Source organism: Postia placenta (genome assembly GCF_002117355.1).
Source record: "Postia placenta MAD-698-R-SB12 unplaced genomic scaffold POSPLAscaffold_15, whole genome shotgun sequence".
Taxonomy (NCBI): Eukaryota; Fungi; Basidiomycota; class Agaricomycetes; order Polyporales; family Adustoporiaceae; genus Rhodonia; species Rhodonia placenta.
In genome coordinates, this window is record NW_020169846.1 from 631059 (window position 1) to 652111 (window position 21053).

Below are 21053 nucleotides of genomic sequence, written 5' to 3' on the forward strand. Positions count from 1 at the left end.
TTTTTCGCGGGCTCGAACCCGCGACCTCTGTACTACTTGCCTGATATGGACACTTCGTTATCTACTGTACGATTAGATTAGATGGGGCGGCAGCGCACGGCACAGCTCGGGCCCCGCTGACACAGCCGCTCTGACTCACCGGCCCCCGGGGCCGAGTCGGCATGCTGCGCACAGACCAGCTGCGCACGGACCAACGTGCACAGCCTGCCCTAATCTCCCTATGTATATAAGCCGGCCTCTGCTGCCCTAGGGACCTCAGTTTCGACCTCTTGTCCCTAGGTCAGTAAGCCCCTGTACTTACTTACTTATTCAATGCTAACTACTTGTCCCTAGCCTTAGGTTTGAGCACTGCTCACCATCGCTTCGGTGAGACTTAGTCGAACGCCCCCAGCTCCTTTTAGGTTTTCCCCTGTCGCTAGACCTCAAGTCGCGACAGCTTCGGCTGTGGGAAGCAAGGGTACCGACGATTCGAGTGCCCTAATTGTAAGGACAAACCTTACACAAAACGCGCCGATGCGCGGGCTACGGTTGCCTCGGGATCCACCCAGGCCGCGACAAGCGCCCCCGTCACGACAACACCCTCGGCAAGTATAAGTGCCGCTTCAGCGAAATCCGAGCAATCGGAGCTGGCGGACTTAATGGCACAGGTGAAGTCGATGCGTGAGGAGCTTGAGCACTATCGGGCAATGAAGGAGGAGGGTTTTTGATCCGGTCCGCGCTTCGTGCCGCACGCGTCGGGCCGCATATATCCTGTAACAAGTATAATATATTGTCTACTGCGATGGTGTACGAATTGGACCAGGGGTCCCAACATTTTCACATCCCAGTACGACTTCAAGGGAAAAGACGGCACAAGGACATAATCGCTATGGTGGACAGCGGAGCCACCACAAAGTTCATCAACAAGCGATTCATTGAAGAGAATAAGGTGCAGACGCGGAAGCTGAAAGAACCGATTCCGCTCTATAATATCGACGGCACCCTGAATAAAGATGGAAGCATCTCAGAAGTAGCAGTACTACAGATGCACATAGGAGAACACGTCGAGAAGACGGTGTTTACGGTCACGGACATCGGTCCAGAGGATGTGATCGTCGGGTTGGATTGGCTACGCGAGCACAACCCCGAAATAGATTGGGAGAAGGGCTCCCTCAAATTGTCACGATGCCCTGAAACGTGTAGCGCCAGGAGGACTGGCCGAATGGAGCAAGCAGCGACTGCGCGTGATACGGGGGTCAGGCCCACGGCGCGCAGGCGTTCGCCGAAGTCCAAACGGTCGGTCATAGGTGCCTGCCGGAGCAAGGTGCTCCCGGACTTCGAACCCGAAGAAGATTCGGTGGAAGTGGAATGGGATGAGGCTGACTTGATCGAAGCTTGGGAGCGGGGTATCACGCTTCCCGGCGCCCCTCAGCTGTTTGTCGCAGCAGGGCACACGTATTCCCAGCTGTTCGCTGAGGAAGAGATCAAGAAGAAGGTCGTTAAGACCGCCGAGGAGTCGGTACCCAAACAGTACCACGAGTTTCTAAAGGTCTTCTCGAAGGAAGCATCAGAACGGCTACCCGAAAGAAAGCCGTACGATCATGTGATCGAACTCGTACCCGGCTACTCGACCTTCCATTCGAAGGTATACCCATTGTCGAACAACGAGCAGGAGGAATTGGACAAGTTCCTAAAAGAGCAGTTAGCAAAAAGCTACATACGGGAGTCGAAGTCACCAATCTCGTCCCCCTTCTTCTTCATCAAAAAAAAGGAAGGGACACTTCGACCCGTGCAGGACTACCGCCGATTGAACGCGATCACGGTCAAAAATCGTTATCCCTTGCCGTTGATCGCCGAAATGGTGGACAAGCTCCGTGGCGCTACGCTCTTTACGAAGTTCGATGTCCGATGGGGATACAACAACGTCCGGATCAAAGCCGGTGACGAGTGGAAAGCGGCCTTCGTGACCAACCGAGGGTTGTACGAGCCCTTGGTAATGTTCTTCGGTCTCACCAACTCCCCTGCAACCTTCCAGGCGATGATGAACGAGATCTTCCACGATCTCATCGTCGGCGGCAAGATCCTCGTGTATCTGGATGACATACTCATCTTCTCTACCAACAAGGAGGAACATGAGAAGGTCACACGCGAGGTTCTGCGCCGCCTTCAGGACAATGATCTATTCCTGAAGCCCGAGAAGTGTGAGTGGGACGTTCCCAAAGTCGACTACGTCGGCTATGTGTTCGGTGGCGATGAGGTAGCGATGGATCCCACGAAGCTGAAAGGAATCAATGAGTGGCCGGTACCCCGGAACAAAAAAGATGTTCAGAAGTTCCGGGGGTTCTCCAATTTCTACCGCCGCTTCATTAAGGACTTCGCTAAGATCTCGCGACCACTCGACCGGCTCACAGGGAACGACCCATGGCATTGGGGCGAGGAAGAGCAGCATGCCTTCGATGAGCTCAAGCGGCTCTTTGCGACGACTCCAGTCTTGGCGCTATATGACCCTAATCGGGAAACGCGCATTGAAGTCAATGCCTTAGGGTACGCCACCGGCGGCATGTTGATGCAGAAGCAGGATGATGGCAAATGGCACCCTATTGCCTTCAGATCCCATGCGATGGATCCGGCACAGCGGAACTACGAGATCTACGATAAGGAGATGCTCGCGATCATTGAAGCACTGGACGACTGGCGCCACTATCTCGAGGGCCTACCCAATCAGTTCGAGATCGTGACCGATCATAAGAATCTCGAGTACTGGCGCACGTCACAGCACCTCACGCGTCGTCAAGCGCGATGGTCACTGTTCCTGGCTCGCTTCGACTTCCGCATCACACACAAGGCCGGAACGTCAAACGGAAAGGCCGATGCCCTATCGCGCCGATCAGACCATCAGATCGGTGATGAGGACGATAACACCGATCAGGTAGTTCTCAAGCCAGAGCGCTTCCGCATCGCCTCCGCCAGGCGCGGTCATGCCTCAGTGACAGCGGATCAGTCGCTTCTGAAGCGCATCAGGGAATGTTCGGAGAAGGATCGGGAGGTGGCCGAGGCACTTGAAAAGGTGCAGGAGCTCGGGCCGCCCCGGCTGCAAAGGGGTTTTGAGGAGTGGAATGCCGAACAAGGGCTTCTGCTGTTCCGCGGGTGTGTGTACGTCCCAAAGAACGCGGAGCTCCGGCGGGATATAGTCAAGATCCACCACGACTCGCCGATCGCCGGTCATGGCGGTCGTGCCAAAACCCTGGAGCTTGTATTGCGGAATTACTGGTGGCCAGGAATATCTAAATTCGTCAATGAGTACGTAAGCACCTGCGACGTGTGCAACCGTACAAAGACATTCCCAGCCAAGCCCCAGGGTCCGCTGAAGCCGAACGAGATCCCCGAGCGCCCATGGCAGATCATCACAACCAATATGATCGTCGGCTTGCCGAAGTCCGATGGGTTTGACTCGATCCTGGTCACCGCCGACCGCTTCACAAAGCAGGTCCACTTCTCGGCCTGCCATGAGATCCTGACGGCAGAAGGTGCGGCAGACCTGTACATCCGCGACGTGTTCAAGCACCATGGGGCCCCGGCCAAGGTCATATCAGACCGAGGTCCCCAGTTTGCTTCGAAGTATCTCCATGCGGTGTACAAGGGGCTAGGGATCGAGCCGGCGCTATCCACAGCGTTCCACCCCCAGACAGACGGCCAGACTGAGCGCTGGAATCAGGAGATCGAACAGTACCTGCGTGCTTTCACAAGCTACAGGCAGGATAATTGGGCAAAGCAATTGCCGCTCGCGGAGTTTGCACTAAATAACCGAGTTCACTCTGCGACTGGGCACTCCCCATTCTTCCTGCATCAAGGGTACAATCCTGAGATCCAGGTTCGGATCAATCCAATGTCTGCGATGCCCGCAGCCGCTGATCGGCTCAAGATCCTGAAGGAGATTCGCGATGACACGCGCTCTGCGCTCGAACTATCGGCCGAACGCATGAAGGTGTACTACGATAAGCACGTGCAAGAGGCACCGGTCTTTGCACCGGGGGACAAGGTCTGGCTTGATGCCCGGAACCTTAAGCTGAAACAGCCGAGCAAGAAGCTCAGTCCCAAGCACCTCGGACCTTATGCCGTGCGGCGAAAGCTCGGAGACCTGGATTATGAATTAGTCCTGCCGAAGTCGGTGCCGGTGCACCCGGTGTTCCATGTCTCCTTGCTTAGCAAGTACACGCGTAGCGATATCCCGGGCCGGGAACCGGAGGAGCCGCCAGCCATTGAGGTTGAGGGCGACGAGGAATACGAGGTTGAGCAGATCAAGGATTCGAGGATCTTCCGGCGTCAGCTGCAGTACCTCGTCAAGTGGAAGGGTTATGACGACTCGCATACGTCATGGGAACCGGCGCGCAACGTTGCCAATGCGCCGGCCCTCATAGCCGACTTCCACCGGAAGAATCCGAACGCCCCTCGCCGCCTCAATGCTGCTACCTTTGGTGGTCTCAACTTCCAGCCAATGCCTTTGCCATTGACTGAAGCACGTTGCCGCTCCGGATGGGAGATGGGCAAGGGCGCCTCGCATGAGGTCATGCGCCGTTGAGGGGGGGGTAATGTCACGACTTGGTACGGCGTCTAGCCGCTTTTTAATTTTTCCTTTTCGCGGGCTCGAACCCGCGACCTCTGTACTACTTGCCTGATATGGACGCGTCACTATCTACTGTACGATTAGATTAGATGGGGTGGCAGCGCACGGCACAGCTCGGGCTCCGCTGACACAGCCGCTCTGACTCACCGGCCCCCGGGGCCGCGTCGGCATGCTGCGCACAGACCAGCTGCGCACGGACCAACGCGCACAGCCTGCCCTTAACCTCCCCTGTATATAAACCGGCCTCTGCTGCCCTAGGGACCTCAGTTTCGACCTCTTGTCCCTAGGTCAGTAAGCATCCTTTGTATTCCTTTTCTTACCTCACTAATATATTACCTTGTCCCTAGCCTTAGGTTTGAGCATAGCTCACCATCGCTTCGGTGAGACTTAGTCGGACGCCCCCAGCATTCAAGTTTTCCTCAGTCGCTTGACCTCAAGTCGCGACACTCCCAGCTGTTCGCTGAGGAGGAGATCAAAAAGAAGGTCGTTAAGACCGCCGAAGAGTCGGTACCTAAACAGTACCACGAGTTCCTGAATGTCTTCTCCAAGGAAGCATCAAAACGGTTACCCGAAAGGAAGCCGTATGATCACGCAATCAAACTCATACCCGGCTATTCGACATTCCATTCGAAGGTGTACCCCCTGTCGAACAACGAGCAGGAGGAGCTTGACAAGTTCCTCAAGGAGCAACTAGCGAAGGGCTACATACGGGAGTCGAAGTCGCCAATCTCATCCCCCTTCTTCTTCATCAAAAAGAAGGAAGGGACGCTTCGACCCGTACAGGACTACCGCCGATTAAACGCGATCACGGTCAAAAATCGTTATCCCTTGCCGTTGATCGCCAAAATGGTGGACAAGCTCCGTGGCGCTACGCTCTTTACGAAGTTCGATGTCCGATGGGGATACAACAACGTCCGGATCAAAGCCGGTGACGAATGGAAGGCGGCCTTCGTAACTAACCGGGGACTGTACGAACCCCTGGTGATGTTCTTCGGCCTCACCAATTCCCCCGCGACCTTCCAGGCCATGATGAACGAGATCTTCCACGATCTCATCGTCGGCGGCAAGATCCTTGTGTACCTAGATGACATACTCATCTTCTCCACCAACAAAGAGGAGCATGAAAAGGTCACGTGCGAGGTTCTGCATCGCCTTCAGGACAACGATCTGTTCCTGAAGCCTGAGAAGTGCGAATGGGACATTCCCAAGGTCGACTATGTTGGCTATGTGTTCGGTGGCGATGAGGTGGCGATGGATCTCGCAAAGCTGAAAGGAATCAATGAGTGGCCGGTACCCCGGAACAAAAAGGACGTCCAGAAGTTCCGGGGGTTCTCCAACTTCTACTGCTGCTTTATTAAGGACTTTGCTAAGATCTTGCGACCACTCAACCGACTCACAGGGAACGACCCATGGCATTGGGGCGAAGAGAGACAACACGCCTTCGATGAGCTCAAACGGCTCTTTGCGACGACTCCCGTCTTAGCGCTGTATGACCCTAATCGAGAAATGCACATCGAGGTTGATGCCTCGGGCTACGCCACTGGCGGCGTGTTGATGCAGAAGCAGGACGACGGCAAATGGCACCCTATCGCCTTCAGATCTCACGCTATGGACCCTGCCCAGCGTAATTACGAGATCTACGATAAGGAGATGCTCGCGATCATTGAGGCACTGGACGATTGGCGCCACTATCTCGAAGGCCTACCCAATCAGTTCGAGATCGTCACCGATCACAAAAACCTCGAATACTGGCGCACGTCCCAGCACCTCACACGTCGTCAAGCGCGATGGTCGCTATTCCTAGCTCGCTTTGACTTCTGCATCACACACAAGGCTGGAATGTCGAATGGAAAGGCCGATGCCCTATCGCGCCGATCAGACCATCAAATTGGCGATGAGGATGATAACACTGATCAGGTAGTTCTCAAGCCGGAGCGCTTCTGCATCGCCTCCGCCAGGCGCGGTCATGCCTCGGTGACGGCCGATCAGTCGCTTCTGAAGCGCATCAGGGAATGTTCGGAGAAGGATCGGGAGGTGGCTGAGGCACTCGAAAAGGTGCAGGACCTCGGGCCGCCCCGGCTACAAAGGGGTTTTGAGGAGTGGAATGCCGAACAAGGGCTTCTGCTGTTCCGCGGATGTGTGTACGTCCCAAAAAACGTGGAGCTCCGGCGGGATATTGTTAAGATCCACCACGACTCACCAATCGCCGGTCATGGCGGTCGTGCCAAAACCCTGGAGCTCGTGTCACGGAACTACTGGTGGCCAGGAATGTCTAAATTCGTCAATGAGTACATAAGCACCTGCGACGTGTGCAACCGTACCAAGACATTCCCAGCCAAACCCCAGGGTCCGCTGAAGCCGAACGAGATCCCCGAGCATCCATGGCAGATCATCACGACCGATATGATCGTTGGCTTGCCGAAGTCTGATGGATTCGACTCGATCCTGGTTACCGCCGACCGCTTTACCAAGCAGGTCCACTTCTCCGCCTGTCATGAGACCCTGACGGCAGAAGGCACGGCAGACCTGTACATCCGCGATGTGTTCAAGCATCATGGGGCCCTGGCCAAGGTCATATCAGACCGAGGTCCCCAGTTCGCTTCAAAGTATCTCCACGCGGTGTACAAGGGACTAGGGATCGAGCCGGCGCTGTCTACAGCATTCCATCCTCAGACAGATGGCCAGACTGAGCGCTGGAATCAGGAGATCGAGCAGTACCTGCGTGCCTTCACCAGCCACAGGCAGGATGATTGGGCGAAGCAATTGCCGCTTGCGGAATTCGCATTGAACAACCGAGTTCACTCCGCGACCGGGCACTCCCCATTCTTCCTGCATCAGGGGTACCATCCTGAGATCCAAGTGCGGATCAATCCGATGTCTGCGATGCCTGCGGCCGCTGATCGGCTCAAGATCCTGAAGGAGATTCGCGATGACACGCGCTCTGCGCTCGAACTGTCAGCTGAGCGTATGAAAGTGTACTACGACAAGCACGTGCAACAGGCACCGGTCTTTGCACCAGGGGACAAGGTCTGGCTTGATGCTTGGAACCTTAAGCTGAAACAACCGAGCAAGAAGCTTAGTCCCAAGCGCCTTGGACCATATGCCGTGCGGCGAAAGCTCGGAGACTTGGATTACGAATTGGTCCTGCCAAAGTCGGTACCGGTGCATCCGGTATTCCATGTCTCCTTGCTCAGCAAGTACACGCGTAGCGATATCCCGGGCCGAGAGCCGGAGGAGCCGCCTGCGATCGAGGTTGAGGGTAACGAGGAGTACGAGGTTGAGCGGATCAAGGATTCGAGGATCTTCCGGCGTCAGCTGCAGTACCTCGTCAAGTGGAAGGGCTATGACGACTCGCATACGTCATGGGAACCGGCGCGCAACGTTGCCAATGCGCCGGCCCTCGTAGCCGACTTCCACCAGAAGAACCCGAACGCCCCTCGTCGCCTCAATGCTGCTACCTTTGGTGGTCTCAACTTCCAGCCAATGCCTTCGCCATTGACTGAAGCACGTTGCCGCTCCGGGTGGGAAATGGGCAAGGGCGCCTCGCATGAGGTCATGCGCCGTTGAGGGGGGGGTAATGTCACGACTTAGTACGGCGTCTAGCCGTTTTTTAATTTTTTCCTTTTCATGGGCTCGAACCCGCGACCTCTGTACTACCTGCCTGATATGGACGCGTCATTATCTACTGTACGATTAGATTAGATGGGGCGGCAGCGCACGGCACAGCTCGGGCTCCGCTGACACAGCCGCTCTGACTCACCGGCCCCCGGGGCCGCGTTGGCATGCTGTGCACGGACCAGCTGCGCACGGACCAACGCGCACAGCCTGCCCTAATCTCCCCATGTATATAAACCGGCCTCTGCTGCCCTAGGGACCTCAGTTTCGACCTCTTGTCCCTAGGTCAGTAAGCCCTCACTTGTATTCCTTTCTTACCTTACTAACCAATACATTTACTTGTCCCTAGCCTTAGGTTCGAGCATTGCTCACCATCGCTTCGGTAAGAACCAGTCGAACGCCCCCTGCTTTCAGGTTTTCCTCTGTCACTCGACCTCAAGTCGCGACAGACAAGGTGGAACAGGAGCAAACCATTGCCAAGCATCAGCAAGAGATTTTGAGTTGCCAGCAGTGGGAGCCTCCGCTGGCACCCCCAGGCTACTGGGAGATCTGATTCCCTGATACGCAGGAGACCCGTGCGATCAATGAGAAGGCTCGGGCAGGGGTTGAGGTTGAAGCAAGGTGTGCGTTATGCCGCAGTTTGCAATGTATGTCTAGTTCGACAATGTGATCACTGGAGTCGCGGAGGACACTACAAGAAATGTTGATGCCCTCTTTGGAATGTCTCGCGCATTGACTCACATACTGGAATGGTAGGTACTAAGGTAATGCATTTGGTAGGTATAAAACTCAACATCACACTTCATGTCAATATTGTCCCTTGCTTTGCAATACGTCGGATCCACAGCCACTCGCGGTATTTCTCAACGTTTACTAGAGGTAGAAGCACGTAGCGATGCAAGCGTGTCATTCAGTGATGACAATGCGTTGCGAATCAACAATTTGTGTATTTGTGGGCACACCGCACCACGACCATAATCCTAAGGGTTTGATAGCCCAATCACCCCGTATCATTCACCTCGAGGGCTCGTTTCGGCTTCGCTCGTTTGGGGGGAGGGGTGGGTCGTCCTCGTCGCAACTCGCGTTGAAGACCTAGCTCGCCTCATATCGTGACTTTTTTGACCCCTAGGCAACACGGCTAACCGTTCAAATACTGCATGCCTGACGCCTATCAACTTGCTCTGTCAGATGCGGAATCAAACACATCGCCTAGCGCCTTGAAAACTGCCAATACTCGGGCATGGACATGCGTGGCCCTTCACAGCACGTTAGCGTGCGAGTAGACGAGACATTTTTGCGACCCGAGACATTGCGGAGTGAGTCATTTCTGCGGTACGAAGCTATTGTTGGCGCAGCGCGAGCAAAGAATAGCAACGAGGTCCCTGAGGTGTTTGTGCGGACAACGAAGATGCCTGAGCTCGAGATGGAGGTGCCAGAACGCATAGAGATAAGATGAGATGGATGAGATAGACGGACGCTTATCTGTGCACTTTGCATAACGGATGTCAAGAGCTACGATCAGAAGCGTGAAAGGCTTGGACTGTGCGATGAGTATCGGTACAGAGGGTAGTAGAGAGGGCCCAGATGAGCTCTGGACTCCACGCGCAAGGTCATGATTAGGGTAGAAGCATATTGCCACAACAATTGCCTATGCGCTGGTAAAATTATAACGGCTCACCAGTCAATCCGTCTTTGCTGATTGGCTCCTCATAGCATCGCGTTGGAAGCAGATGGAGCAAGCCGCTGTGCTTCTAGACTTCTCTCACGGCGTCGTTCTGCATCGCTCATCGGCGCCCAGATGAAAGCGAGGCATTTGTGCGCACGGGAACATTTTTGGAAACCAGTGTCAGTGACGCTCCTTCGCAATATAGCAATGTGAAAGAACAGCAGCATATAAGCAAGGCGGACAGCCAAGAGCCAAGGGGCGGCAACAAAATCAGATGGTTGCTCACCTGACAGTCCTTCTAGTACACTTTAAGAGTCTAGAGAACTAGAACTGGAGGCTGGTAGTCTCTGTGCGATGGAAAGAAAGAAGCACGAGCAGCAAGAAGGACAAATGTGACCTCAGAATACCTTCTTCACGAGCTAGACCGAAATAGGATCAGATACACACCGTCAGGCGTGAAGTACTACGCACGTGTGAGCAGCTGCAGAAATGTATAAAAGACTGTCTGCGTGCCCTCTATTCAGCCAGCTCACTCCAATCGCACTACCAGCCTACTCACCCACCTACTCACCTCTCTTCACCATGTTCATGGTCAGTCGCCGTTGCCTCCATTTCTCTGCTCACTATACTGACCATCTTGTCCCCAGACCATCGACATTCCCAAGAACGCTGCCGGTACCTGCGGCGAGAGCCAGTGCAACTGCGGCGCTACGTGAGTACCTACCTACCCATGGACGAGCGTACATCGCAGGCTGATCCTGTCCTCCTACAGCTGCCAGTGCAAGCCTAACGAGTGCAAGTGCTGAGCGCGCTCCTGCCACTCCCCTTCCAGTCTCAACCTGGTGTACTAGTTATGGGATTGTGATTGTTGGGCGCACGAGAAGATAGGAGGGTCGGTGTCGCTTGTATTGATGTCTTAAATTGAAACATGTGCCGCATGGCCAGTGCTGCTATCATGCCCGAACAGTCAAGCGCTCTGACCCTGGTCGGCGTAGGCGGTTGGTTTAGGGGAGGGAAGTGACACGAATGAACCGAACTGTGCATAAACTTCGTTTCGCCCCATGTAAGGCAGGCATATTGCGAGATAAGACTGCAGAATCAACTACAGATTGTAGTTGGCCAAAAGACCGGTTCAGCTTCGACCTCAACTGCAGGAGATATGGAAGGACGTTTGACAATTCGGGGATATAAACAGTGTCTGACCTACACTGTATGGTACGACTAGTAAATAACGTCGTACAATGTCCGCACGACGTGGTCCGCCTTCCTCCCTGTTGGCTTCACGACGCCCAAATAGTCGAGTTCGTGCAGCGCGCGGATGAAGCGTACCTGTACCTCAATCCGCCACGCCTCCGCCACCTCCTCGTCTTCGTCCTCACCCAGTTCACTCTCCTCCTCTTCAGATCTGCCTGCATCTTCGTCGGCCCCATCAACCTCCATCGGTATATGGGCGCGCGCCCTGCCCTTTCCCTTTCCGTTTGACACCGCGCCACTGACGCCGTGTGCGTGCGCATTTCCGGAAGAGGTGACAGCGGCCCTACGCTCTCGGCGGCGGCGTCCGTCGAGCGCGCCCGCAAAAGACTGGAACCAGTCGTACACATTCACCAGACGCCCCGCTTCCGCATACCGCCGGAAGAGGAGCGCCGTGTCCGGGAGTCCGTCCTCGTCCTCGCCTTCATCTTCTCGAACATCCTGATCTGCCGATCCCGTCTCAGCCTTATCTTGTGGTATGTACATGCGGAGTAGCCGCGCATAGGCGGCAGCATGTTCGTTGGGGTGCGCCAGGGCAGAGACGAGGGCGGGGCGAGGCGCAGGGTTAATCAGCTGCGGGTAATGGTGGGCCATCCGATACAGAAAACAGGGTAACGAGGGGGACGCACCTCCGCGGGAAAGGGCGCAGACCCTGTGTACCAAATGTCCCAGAGCGGGCCGTCGTCCAACCGTATGAGATGTTTCCTGACGAGAGGGTCAGTGTGGACAGTCCACATGAAGCACGCCGTGTGGCAACACTCACTCCAGATACCCGATGAGCCACTCGCCGAGGTCCTTTGCGAGGCGAGCGACGAGTGGATCGCGTCCTTTCTCGGCATCCACAGACGCATTGTCTGTATCTGCGATCTCTGTGAGGGCCTCGCTTACACGGACGTGAGCATCCATCTCAGCATCGCGCGCGTCGGAGTCTTGCAGACCGTCGTACAGTGCCTGTAGTTTTTGCAGGACTATCTGTAGTTGCTGCGCGTTGCATTTGCTAGAAAATGCAAGTGAGCACAGAAGGCATCTAGTTGTGGGTCACAGGGCGCACCTGAGGGCCGTCGCCAACTGTCGCACGTCCCGATTCGCCCGCCCACGCAGCGCGGCAATCAGGGTGTCGAGCATGCTGCTTTCGTTCTCCCTTTCGGTCTCGATGGCCTGCCGCACGATGTTCATCACCGACAGTCCGATGCGCATCGTGCGCAATTTGCGATAGAAGCCGTCGCGAGCTGCGTTGACAGAGCGTAGGAGCGAGATCGCATCCTCGTCAATGTCGTCTGGATTGGAAGTGGAACGGGCTAGTCGAGAAGTCAGCACATCCCGGAACGGTTGAGACTCTGGCTGGTCCAGTTTCTGTCCGGCAAGCCGTTCGTTCCGGAGGCCCAGTGTCGAGGACTCGATGAAGATTGTCAAGGGCTCCGCCAAATGTTTCATGAGAGCGAGCTGTGGACTGCAGGTCAACTCAATCGCGCCGATAGAGGTGCTCCGAGTCTGGGAAGCAGAACAAACCTGGATAATCGTCAACGTCGCATCAACGGATGCCGTGTGACGAGACACGAAGTCCGCCAGAAAGCCTAGCGAGCCGGGACCAAGCATCACCGCAGGCTCATAGTTGGGATCACAGAATGTCTGGGAACTCGTATGAAACGAAGTCATACTGATGCTGCTAATAATGGATGCCTACCTTTTCCACGAGTTCGTCTATGAGCTCAACATTCAAGGGCGCACTGAACTTGTGTATTTTGAGAAGCGCAAGCGTCGAGCGTGAATAGGTTGTGTGCAGGAACGAAGGACTAGGTGGGGATGACATCGCCAGGATGTAGACCAGGGGTAACTCGGGTATGTGCAAACTGGGAAAGGTCAATGGACGAGCAGAGCTCCAGAATTATGCACTCGCCTGGATATGTAGAACACATCTTGCACCACTGCGGGCTCGAATTGTTCAAAATCATGCAGAAAGATGGTAAGGCTGGGCTTCTTGTCTGTTCTCAGGTCACAAGTTGCGCTGTTACTGTGGTCTGCACAAGTCACGCACCAAGTGATCTGTACCAGGCATCCAGCACGCTGATATCGTAAGTAGCAAGCGACGCAGCCGGCCTGCGCTTCATGCCATTCTCTGGGACGCATACAAGGAGAGTCTGTAAGTGACCAGATGAGCCGGAGGATCATTATACCCACGGCCTGAGCCTGTGGACTGGTCTATAAACCCAGTAACGATGGACTTCATTGCAGTCGTCAAATTAGGGAAATCGCCCGGATATAGGTGTATCATGATAGCGCCATCTGAGGCTGTGATGTCGCTTTTCGCTTCATCTGCCGCACTGTCGTCCTCGACTTCGACGGATACTTCCAGCTGCTGAATGATGTCAGAATACAGTCCCGAGCTGCCTCCTAGAGCACAACGAAGATGAGTTCACAACAGTCAACCAGAGTATGATGTACCAAACACAAGCATAGCTGGAAGTTCCGCATACGGAAGGCCCGGAAGAGTATCCATGTATGCAGATTTGACCTGTGCGACAACCTCCTTCGCAACAGGAGCATGGAGGGCTTGTATGATCGACTGGCCGCCATCCGTACATCAGATGTGGGCTTACATGTGTTGTTTCAGATGCTGACCTGCATGTGTCTCAAACATTGTGTCCACGCTTCTTTGTATGCTTGCATGCGGAGTTCGTATCCATCTGGAAGATCTCGCCAGTCGTGTGGAGAGTATGGGCCCGAAAGAGCGTCTTCTTCTACTTCATTATTAGCTTTCAACTCAAGTGTCAGGGGAGACACTTCCTGACGACTGACCTAGCTCATCACCTGGTGCGATGTAGATGCAGGACTATGCATGTTCAGCACAGAAATCTCGCGCGCCACATAGCTCACGCGCACCTTCGTTGGGTCATCGAGGTCGCTTGTTTCCTTTGCCACGGCATATGCAGACATTGAGCCACCGCGTAGGCCTTGATTAGAGCAAGCGGCAAGAGGTATCTGCCAGACCGCGCGACGCGCGACGCGTCTTGGGACGCGCACGGTCACGCGACGGAGTACAAGCTGGCGCTACACTTCAAGTTGCTTCCCATCAACCAGTGCCAGGCCTCGTGTTAAAGTCATAACGCATATTCTGAGGTCGAGAGGGAGACTTTATCCTCAGCCGCATAGCCTTATTTTCGACGTGACTGTAGAGGGCTATTTGCACTATCACCGGGCGCTCGTCGCATGAAGCGCGTTCAAGGTACAACGCACGCATTCTAAAGACCTTCTCCCTTAGTATCTAGGTATTGTTTGCGATACATTCACCCCCCAGATTCACGTAGGATCTCAACGGAGAGTCCTCTCTTGTGACACTTGCTATCGTGAGTCCTAGTGCAGTTATGTGCCATGCAGTCTCATAACCAGATGCGCAGGAGCTAGCTATGAATGGGCCAACAACATCGCAGACGCCTCCCTGCCTTGACACAAATACGCCAATCGCGAACATACCAGATGACGTGCTGTTCGACATAGTCCATCTCGTCATTGAAATGTCAGACCATCTCACGCGAAGGCTTCTCCGGACACAGAGGAGTTGGCTTTCCTTTACCCAAGTATGTGCGTACTAGCGTAGTCTCATGACGAACAATCCGGCATTTTGGACGAACCTCAAGCTCGGAGCGTTCTTCAACGGACATCTGGCAGCGGCGTTCCTTCGTCGGGCTAATGGCCGCCTGTTTTTAGGTATCGGGGCAGCGGGAATCCTTCAATTCGCGACCCGCTGCTCATTGCCAGCTTCATCGATCCTCACATTAGTCGGGTTGAAGGGCCATGCGTCATTCATCTCGGCTAATCGGAGACCGAAGTCATGGTGCCGCGACTGTGCTCACCGGCGTTGAGGCTTCAGATCCTCGAGATCCACTCGATAATTCGTGTGGCCAGCTGAAGTATCTGAAGGCCGACGTGAGTGAACAATATCTTGACGAGCTGCTCTCCTCGCTCATGAGGCAGTCGCGTGTGGCCTTGAAGCCACCGACGATCACGATGCTGAAGGACGAGGACCTTACGCCTCACCCTCAGTCAATCCTATCGCTTACGAGGTCAATGTTGAGTACGAGCACAACATGCGGCACGTGAGTGTGACATCTTTGAGTCAGAGGTACGGGCACATATTCCTGCTAGGGATGATACTGCGTGCAGACATAATCTTATCAAATGAGTCAATGAGGTTGAAGCGTGTATTGTACCTCCGAGCTCGTGTCTGCAGCACAGTGTCTCAATACGACACCATTATAAGCAACCCTCCGAGACTGAGGGGGCAGTACTTCCAGTGAAGCTCACTCTCGTCGACCAGAATGTGGAACACCTCAGCCAACTTCAACAGCGAAGTATGGAACGGCCCCCGTCAAGATACCTCTGGATGGAACCAAAACGCGTACGCTTATAATCAGTACACCAAGTATGGATTCGTGCGACAAGACCAAGTCTGGCCCGTCGACCCCGTCGACGAGATCGCACGCACCGCCCTGGGCGAGATGACAAAGTGCTCGCAGGCCTTCAACGCGTGGGGTACGCACTTCAACAAGTAGGCGCGAGAGCTTCGTCCCGCATTCATGTCGTCCGACGCTGAGCGGCCACCCAGTCTCCCAGATAGCCCCCTGACCGCCGAGTTCCGCGGGGCGCTGCAGGGGCTGCAGAGCCAGTCCAACGCGGCCGTCGATGCATCCAAGGAGGTCATCAGGCGCCACCTCGAGTTCTGCCACCTCGTCTCGGACAACCTGCACAGCGCGTCGCAGGCGGGGTGGGTACAGTATGACCAGCGGATCATCGGCGCCTCCAACGGCATCAACTTCGCGTCTTCCGATCTCTGCTGGAAGGTGAAGATCCTGCAGGAAGGCATCGACTACTTCCTCCGCATTGTCGAAAGCGTCAACACCGGCGCCGCGGCGCATAAAGCGAGCTGGTGGTCCTGGGGTAGGATCAAGGAGGCCGTGCCGGCGGTTCTGCGGACGACGGGGTATATTATGGCCGGCGCCGGGACCGTCCTCCGCATCATACACCCCGCCGGCGCCCTCGTGGAAAACATGATGCAGGCGGTGCAGAACCTGCTTTCGGCCAGCGCCAACAGGATGGAGAGATCGCTGGAAGGTAATGCACAGACCCGCTACGTACAACAGTACTCTGCTGACGAGCGACATGTCTCAAGCATCACAGAGAAAACAGCAGGATATCAGCACCATCGTCCGGCTCATGAGCACGCTGGCGGGGCAGATCCAATCAGTGCAGGAGGCGCTGGTGAACGTCAACACGGGCCAGGCGGTGGTACAGTTGCACAACCAAGCCCTGGCGATGCAAATGCGGATTGATGTGCAGTTGGCGTCAGCCGCCTCGATGCAGTGGTCAGGGCTGGGGATGCGACTGAACAGCGTCATGCAGTTCTCTCCGCTCATGTGGCAAGCTCCACAGAATCCTCCTTACTGATCGTCTTCAGCTCGTTAACGGCTTCCTCACGACACGTCTCGGGTATTTTATAGAGGGCACGTCCTGTATTTAAATGTGTTATGTATTGAATGGCGATCGGCTGCGTAATCGAAACCCCACGGTAGGCTCGTACTGCACATACCAGCAAGCTACTCGTTTGCTCCTTCCGTCGCCGCGCGGATCGCCTCCGCCTCGTCAGCCCACACCGGCCGCCGCAGGCGGAACCCGTCGCCCACGCGCGCGTACGAGATATCGCCGAGGCGTGCAACCGGGCGGAGGCGCGCCGGGTCCACCGTCCCGCGCGCCGTGAGCATGTCGTTCCGCACATGCACGTACTTGACGAGGCCCAGGATCATCGTCGTCGTGTTCACGCCCGTCACAGGGTGCACGATCTCCACCGTCTGGTGCAGCTGCATGCGCGAGATCAGCATTGGGAGCCGTGCACGACGCACAACGCGCACAGCGAGCAGTGGCTAGGGGGTGGTGGGGGCAGGACACACCTCACACTCCATGCTGAACGCGCTTTCCTGCACGCGCGCGGGCTTGACGTGCAGACTCGCCGTCTTCGTGAGCCCGCTGAGCGGCCACTCGCCGACCGCCGCGGGCGCGTCCACCGCGCACGCGTTCGCGGCCTCGACCCACGGCTCGCTGATGATGTTCACCGTGAACTGGCGCGTGGCCGCGATGTTCGCCGCCGTGTCCTTCACGCGCGCGGGCCCGTTGCTGCAGCAGAGCGAGACGAGCGGCGGGCTGTGCGTCACCTGCGGGCAAACGGCAAACGGCACGTGGCCGCGATCTCAGCGTGCGCGGGACGAAGACAAGGACAGGACGGTTACGGAGGCGTACCATGTTGAACCAGCTGTGGAGGGGATAGCCCGTCACATCACACTCCGGCCGAAGCGGGTGACAGTGCGCACCTGAAAGGGGAGAGGTTCTCGACGCCGTCTTCCGAGATCGTCGACACGAACGCGATCGGGCGAGGCACGATCCCGCTGGTCATCAGCGCATACAGCTTCCTGCCGGGCGCGTCTGAACGGAGAGCCCACACCCGGACACAGAGGGCACATGTACACACATCGGGTCCTCCTTCTCCGTGTCCACCACCTTCCAGCCGGCCTTCTCGCCCTCAAGCCATGCCTTGCCCTCGGGCGTCGCGTCGAGCTGCTGGCCGTACGTCCACTGCGGGTTGGGCGTCTGCGTGAACTTGAGGCTGAGCGAGCGGTCGAAGGGGGGCGTGTCGTTCTGGGCCATGTTGATAGCGGCGGTCGTTGAGAGTCTGTGCGAGCGGAATGCAGCTGGCCAGTGTCGCTGCCTTTTGAGCTTCAGGCTGGTGAGACTCCCGCAGTCTCGCACCCGAAGGCGTCCTATTTCCATGAGCATGGGCGCGCTATGTGCAATCTTGATGTGCTATCTATTAGGAATCTCCAGGCGCTGACGCTATTGAAACATGATTTTGAGTCTGGTAGTCTATAGGTTCACAGCGCATTGTAAGGTCATTCGCAGCCAGGTTTTGAGCAGATCCATCCTTACTCGAAACACATGCTGACTTCTGTGCCCGATCAGCGAGGGTAAAGACCCAGAATGAGAAAAGCAAAGCCTAACACTGTCTAATGATGTGAGAGATGGAAGTCTATGCTACAATTGGCTTATTGCGCAGAGTTTCTGATAGCTAGATCCAATACGAGCGACACTCAGGAACCGTTATCGCTCACCGACGAAGGTGCGAACCCGATGTGAAATGCTAGCTCGGACGTGTTTGAAATTGACGACGGGGCCTATGTTGTAGCTGTATAAGCTCAGCATGTGATTCGGGCAAGAGCAAGCAGGATGAGCAATCTAGCACATCCAAGAAGGTTTGACTCTGAGCACCTGCGTCAGGTCTGTACGGCTGACACCGGTCAGCATACGTCAACCCGAATTCTGGCTTGCGATCTTAGTTGAACGGCCGGCCTCCTTAAAGGCCTGACACGTTGTTTGCCGTGTCACGATCCTACGCTGCGTCGGTAATGCGCCATGATGCGGATTGGTCCCGGGTGCTTGGCGAGCGCACCAGTTGTTGGTTTGCAATCATACGCGGCTTACGGTTTATGCAGGCTGTCACTGTAAGATGTGGCTTGACTTGACTTTGGGTGTGCCTTTGCGGATGTGGAGTCCAGAGACAAGACATGTCCAACTTGGGCTTGTATCGGGGCCGTCGTGAAGGATTGTCGACCGAGTGCAGCATCTGCATATGGGAATCGGTGTTGGCACGTACATTGGCGTGTCTTGGAACGCGGAGCTCCTGTTACCAGATAATGCGGTTTGAGACAAGGTCGATCATCAAGTTTGTTGCGGATGTGGGCAGGAGACACGCAATAGTTAGCGCATATATGCACCACAATCAGCATGAGTCGAGTGGGACGGTGGAAGCATTGATGCTTTCAGTGCGGTTGCATAGTGCGTGGTGCACAGAGGGTGGAAGCCGGTGGTCACATACCGCTTTCGGTGGTGTGATGCATGGCACATCAGTGAAGCCAAACAGGCGCATATATGCTGTAGGAAGACCTCGGAAGATTGTCCTCGGAATAGCACAAGACCGCCTTCTTCCAGGTTCTAATGCAGACGTCATCGAGGTTCCCGACAAGCAGACTTCTGGGCAAGGCCTGTGTGGTGACCAGCGTCCGGTAAGCTCGAGGGTCATGAGATCAGATCTCGGCCACCGGGCTCATGTTTGCGGCAGCCAAGGGAACGGCCAACATTAGCAACCACCGTTGGCGTCAGGATCCCACTTGAGGCAAGTACTGTGTACGTTTCGAGGCGCCAAGACCTTTCGCAGTCGGTTTTCCGGTGCACGCTGCGGCGGACAGGCCAAATGCAAGACGGGAGAGGACAGGGCACGAAGGGGGGGCATGGGGTGGCAGGATGGCGGGTGGGGAAAGAGCCAAAACGGACAGGCGAAGGCGGCAGGAGCGCACGATCGGAGATCGGGGATCTGGACTGGGACGCGGGGCTGCTCACAAGCGCACCCGTTTCTGCGTGCGCAGGGGCAGTCTTCTGGTCCTGCCCCTCTCCTCTCCCCTGGCAGATGTGCCCGCCGTGTGCTGTCGTTCCCGCGCGCGGCGGCGACCTGGCACGCGTGACTGCCTGATATGGAAGGGCGGGGCGGGGCGGGGCGTGGCGGGGCGTGACGCGTGACAGGGCAGAGGGTTGGGGTGACTCGGGCGGCAGAGGAGGGGTTTGTCTGTTGGAACCGCCTCCACTGAGTGGCAGAACGGAATCTGCTGCTCGGCCGTCTCTGCGTCTGGTCTCCTTTCGGCGTTGGATCAGCGACGTGCTTTGTGACCCATTCGAAACATCCTCGCTGCGGGCGGAAGAGCGAGCGAGCGTCGCTGTTGATTCGCCCCTTGTATCGCCACGGAACGGCCCACGCAGTCGCCTTCCAGCAGGCTTCGCAATCTCCCGTCTTTCCTTTCCCTGCGCCTCCCGCACTGCTCTCCCCTCCGGCCTTTCGGCGGCTCCCACCCGTATCCACGCCCAGACGTAAGTCCCCTCCCCTCCTGCTCCCGTCACCTGGCCCGTGCGCACTCCTCCTGCCGTCCCGCGCGGTCCCCTGACCTGTCCCTATCGCGTCCCCCGAGACGCGTCCCGTCCCTCTCCCCGTCCCTGCCTCCCCGTCCTCGCGGCTTGTTTTCCGTTCGATGTCCCGCCCGCACATTCCCTGATGCACTCGGCGCTTCCCCCGCACGCGTCGTTGTAGATGCAAGTGTGCAGGCGGCGAGTCTCACTTTTATGCCCTCACCATGGCCTCGTCGCCCCTCACAGCGCACGGCTCTCGGTGTCATTGGGCTCTCTTGGCACCGAAGTGCCATGCCCCCGTGGGCCCGCCCTGTTTACCGTTGTCTGCAGCCATTGGCAAGTAACCATAGGGCTGTCTGAGACCCAAGTGGCAAATGCTCAATGGCGAGATGCAGTCGGTCCAGGCTATGCAATTGAGCCTCTCATTGTCCGCTCGCCGACTTGCATCCGGTTCCCAGTGTATGCCCCGGATTTGAGTATCCGCGCACAGGAATAGTCATCGTATTTTCGACCACGCAGTCAAATATAGTTGTTATTTCTGCATATTCACTTGTTCTCCGCATCGTTACCTGAGACGGCAATGCTGACTCTCTATCAGGCATATAGCGCCTCGCATTCTATCCGTGGCGCTGTGCGCGTCCCTGAGTAAAGCACCTCAATCCGGTCCACGCACCTTCGCGACGCATACATGAACCCCAACATGCCGAGCGGCGGGCATAGCCTGACGCAGGCGCAGATCCAGCAGCTGTATGCTGCGCGCCAGAATGCGGGCAGCAGCGGGGCGATCAACCCACAAATGCTGCAACACCTTCAACAACAGCAACAACAACAGCAGCAGCAGCAGCAGCAGGGTGGACAGCCACTTAATCCACAGATGCTAATGCGCCAGCGCCAGCCGAGCGGCGGCGCCGGCGGAATGGG

General features: G+C 56.2%; 5 protein-coding genes across 5 annotated transcripts; 3 read left to right on the forward strand and 2 right to left on the reverse strand.

Annotated features, from left to right (window-relative positions):
- Nucleotides 1–45: 45 nt before the first annotated feature.
- Nucleotides 46–707, forward strand: POSPLADRAFT_1060763 (hypothetical protein; the record flags this gene model as incomplete). The annotated part of the gene is made up of 2 exons (XM_024481300.1): nt 46–66; nt 420–707. The coding sequence occupies 2 exons, from the start codon at nt 46–48 to the stop codon at nt 705–707; spliced, it is 309 nt and encodes a 102-aa protein (XP_024335058.1).
- Nucleotides 708–11043: 10336 nt separating this feature from the next.
- POSPLADRAFT_1067556 (hypothetical protein) lies at nt 11044–14069 on the reverse strand (the record flags this gene model as incomplete). Its single annotated transcript, XM_024482199.1, has 12 exons — nt 11044–11708; nt 11765–11840; nt 11899–12132; nt 12187–12578; nt 12645–12764; nt 12820–12985; nt 13171–13273; nt 13314–13526; nt 13578–13698; nt 13755–13888; nt 13932–13965; nt 14016–14069. The coding sequence occupies 12 exons, from the start codon at nt 14067–14069 to the stop codon at nt 11106–11108; spliced, it is 2250 nt and encodes a 749-aa protein (XP_024335059.1). The 3' UTR covers nt 11044–11105.
- A 1382-nt stretch (nt 14070–15451) lies between these two features.
- Nucleotides 15452–16577, forward strand: POSPLADRAFT_1036365 (hypothetical protein; the record flags this gene model as incomplete). Its single annotated transcript, XM_024477147.1, has 3 exons — nt 15452–15665; nt 15747–16244; nt 16303–16577. The coding sequence occupies 3 exons, from the start codon at nt 15452–15454 to the stop codon at nt 16575–16577; spliced, it is 987 nt and encodes a 328-aa protein (XP_024335060.1).
- Nucleotides 16578–16641: 64 nt separating this feature from the next.
- Nucleotides 16642–17898, reverse strand: POSPLADRAFT_1041391 (hypothetical protein). Its single transcript, XM_024477901.1, has 5 exons — nt 17653–17898; nt 17495–17593; nt 17424–17436; nt 17078–17338; nt 16642–16987 (listed from the first exon to the last, which is right to left on the reverse strand). Exons 1-5 carry the CDS (start codon nt 17826–17828, stop codon nt 16727–16729), a joined length of 810 nt encoding a protein of 269 aa, XP_024335061.1. The 5' UTR covers nt 17829–17898; the 3' UTR covers nt 16642–16726.
- Nucleotides 17899–18742: 844 nt separating this feature from the next.
- Nucleotides 18743–20628, forward strand: POSPLADRAFT_1036367 (hypothetical protein; the record flags this gene model as incomplete). The annotated part of the gene is made up of 5 exons (XM_024477148.1): nt 18743–19013; nt 19167–19240; nt 19297–19592; nt 19713–20096; nt 20463–20628. 5 exons carry the CDS (start codon nt 18743–18745, stop codon nt 20626–20628), a joined length of 1191 nt encoding a protein of 396 aa, XP_024335062.1.
- Between the last annotated feature and the right edge of the window lie 425 nt (nt 20629–21053).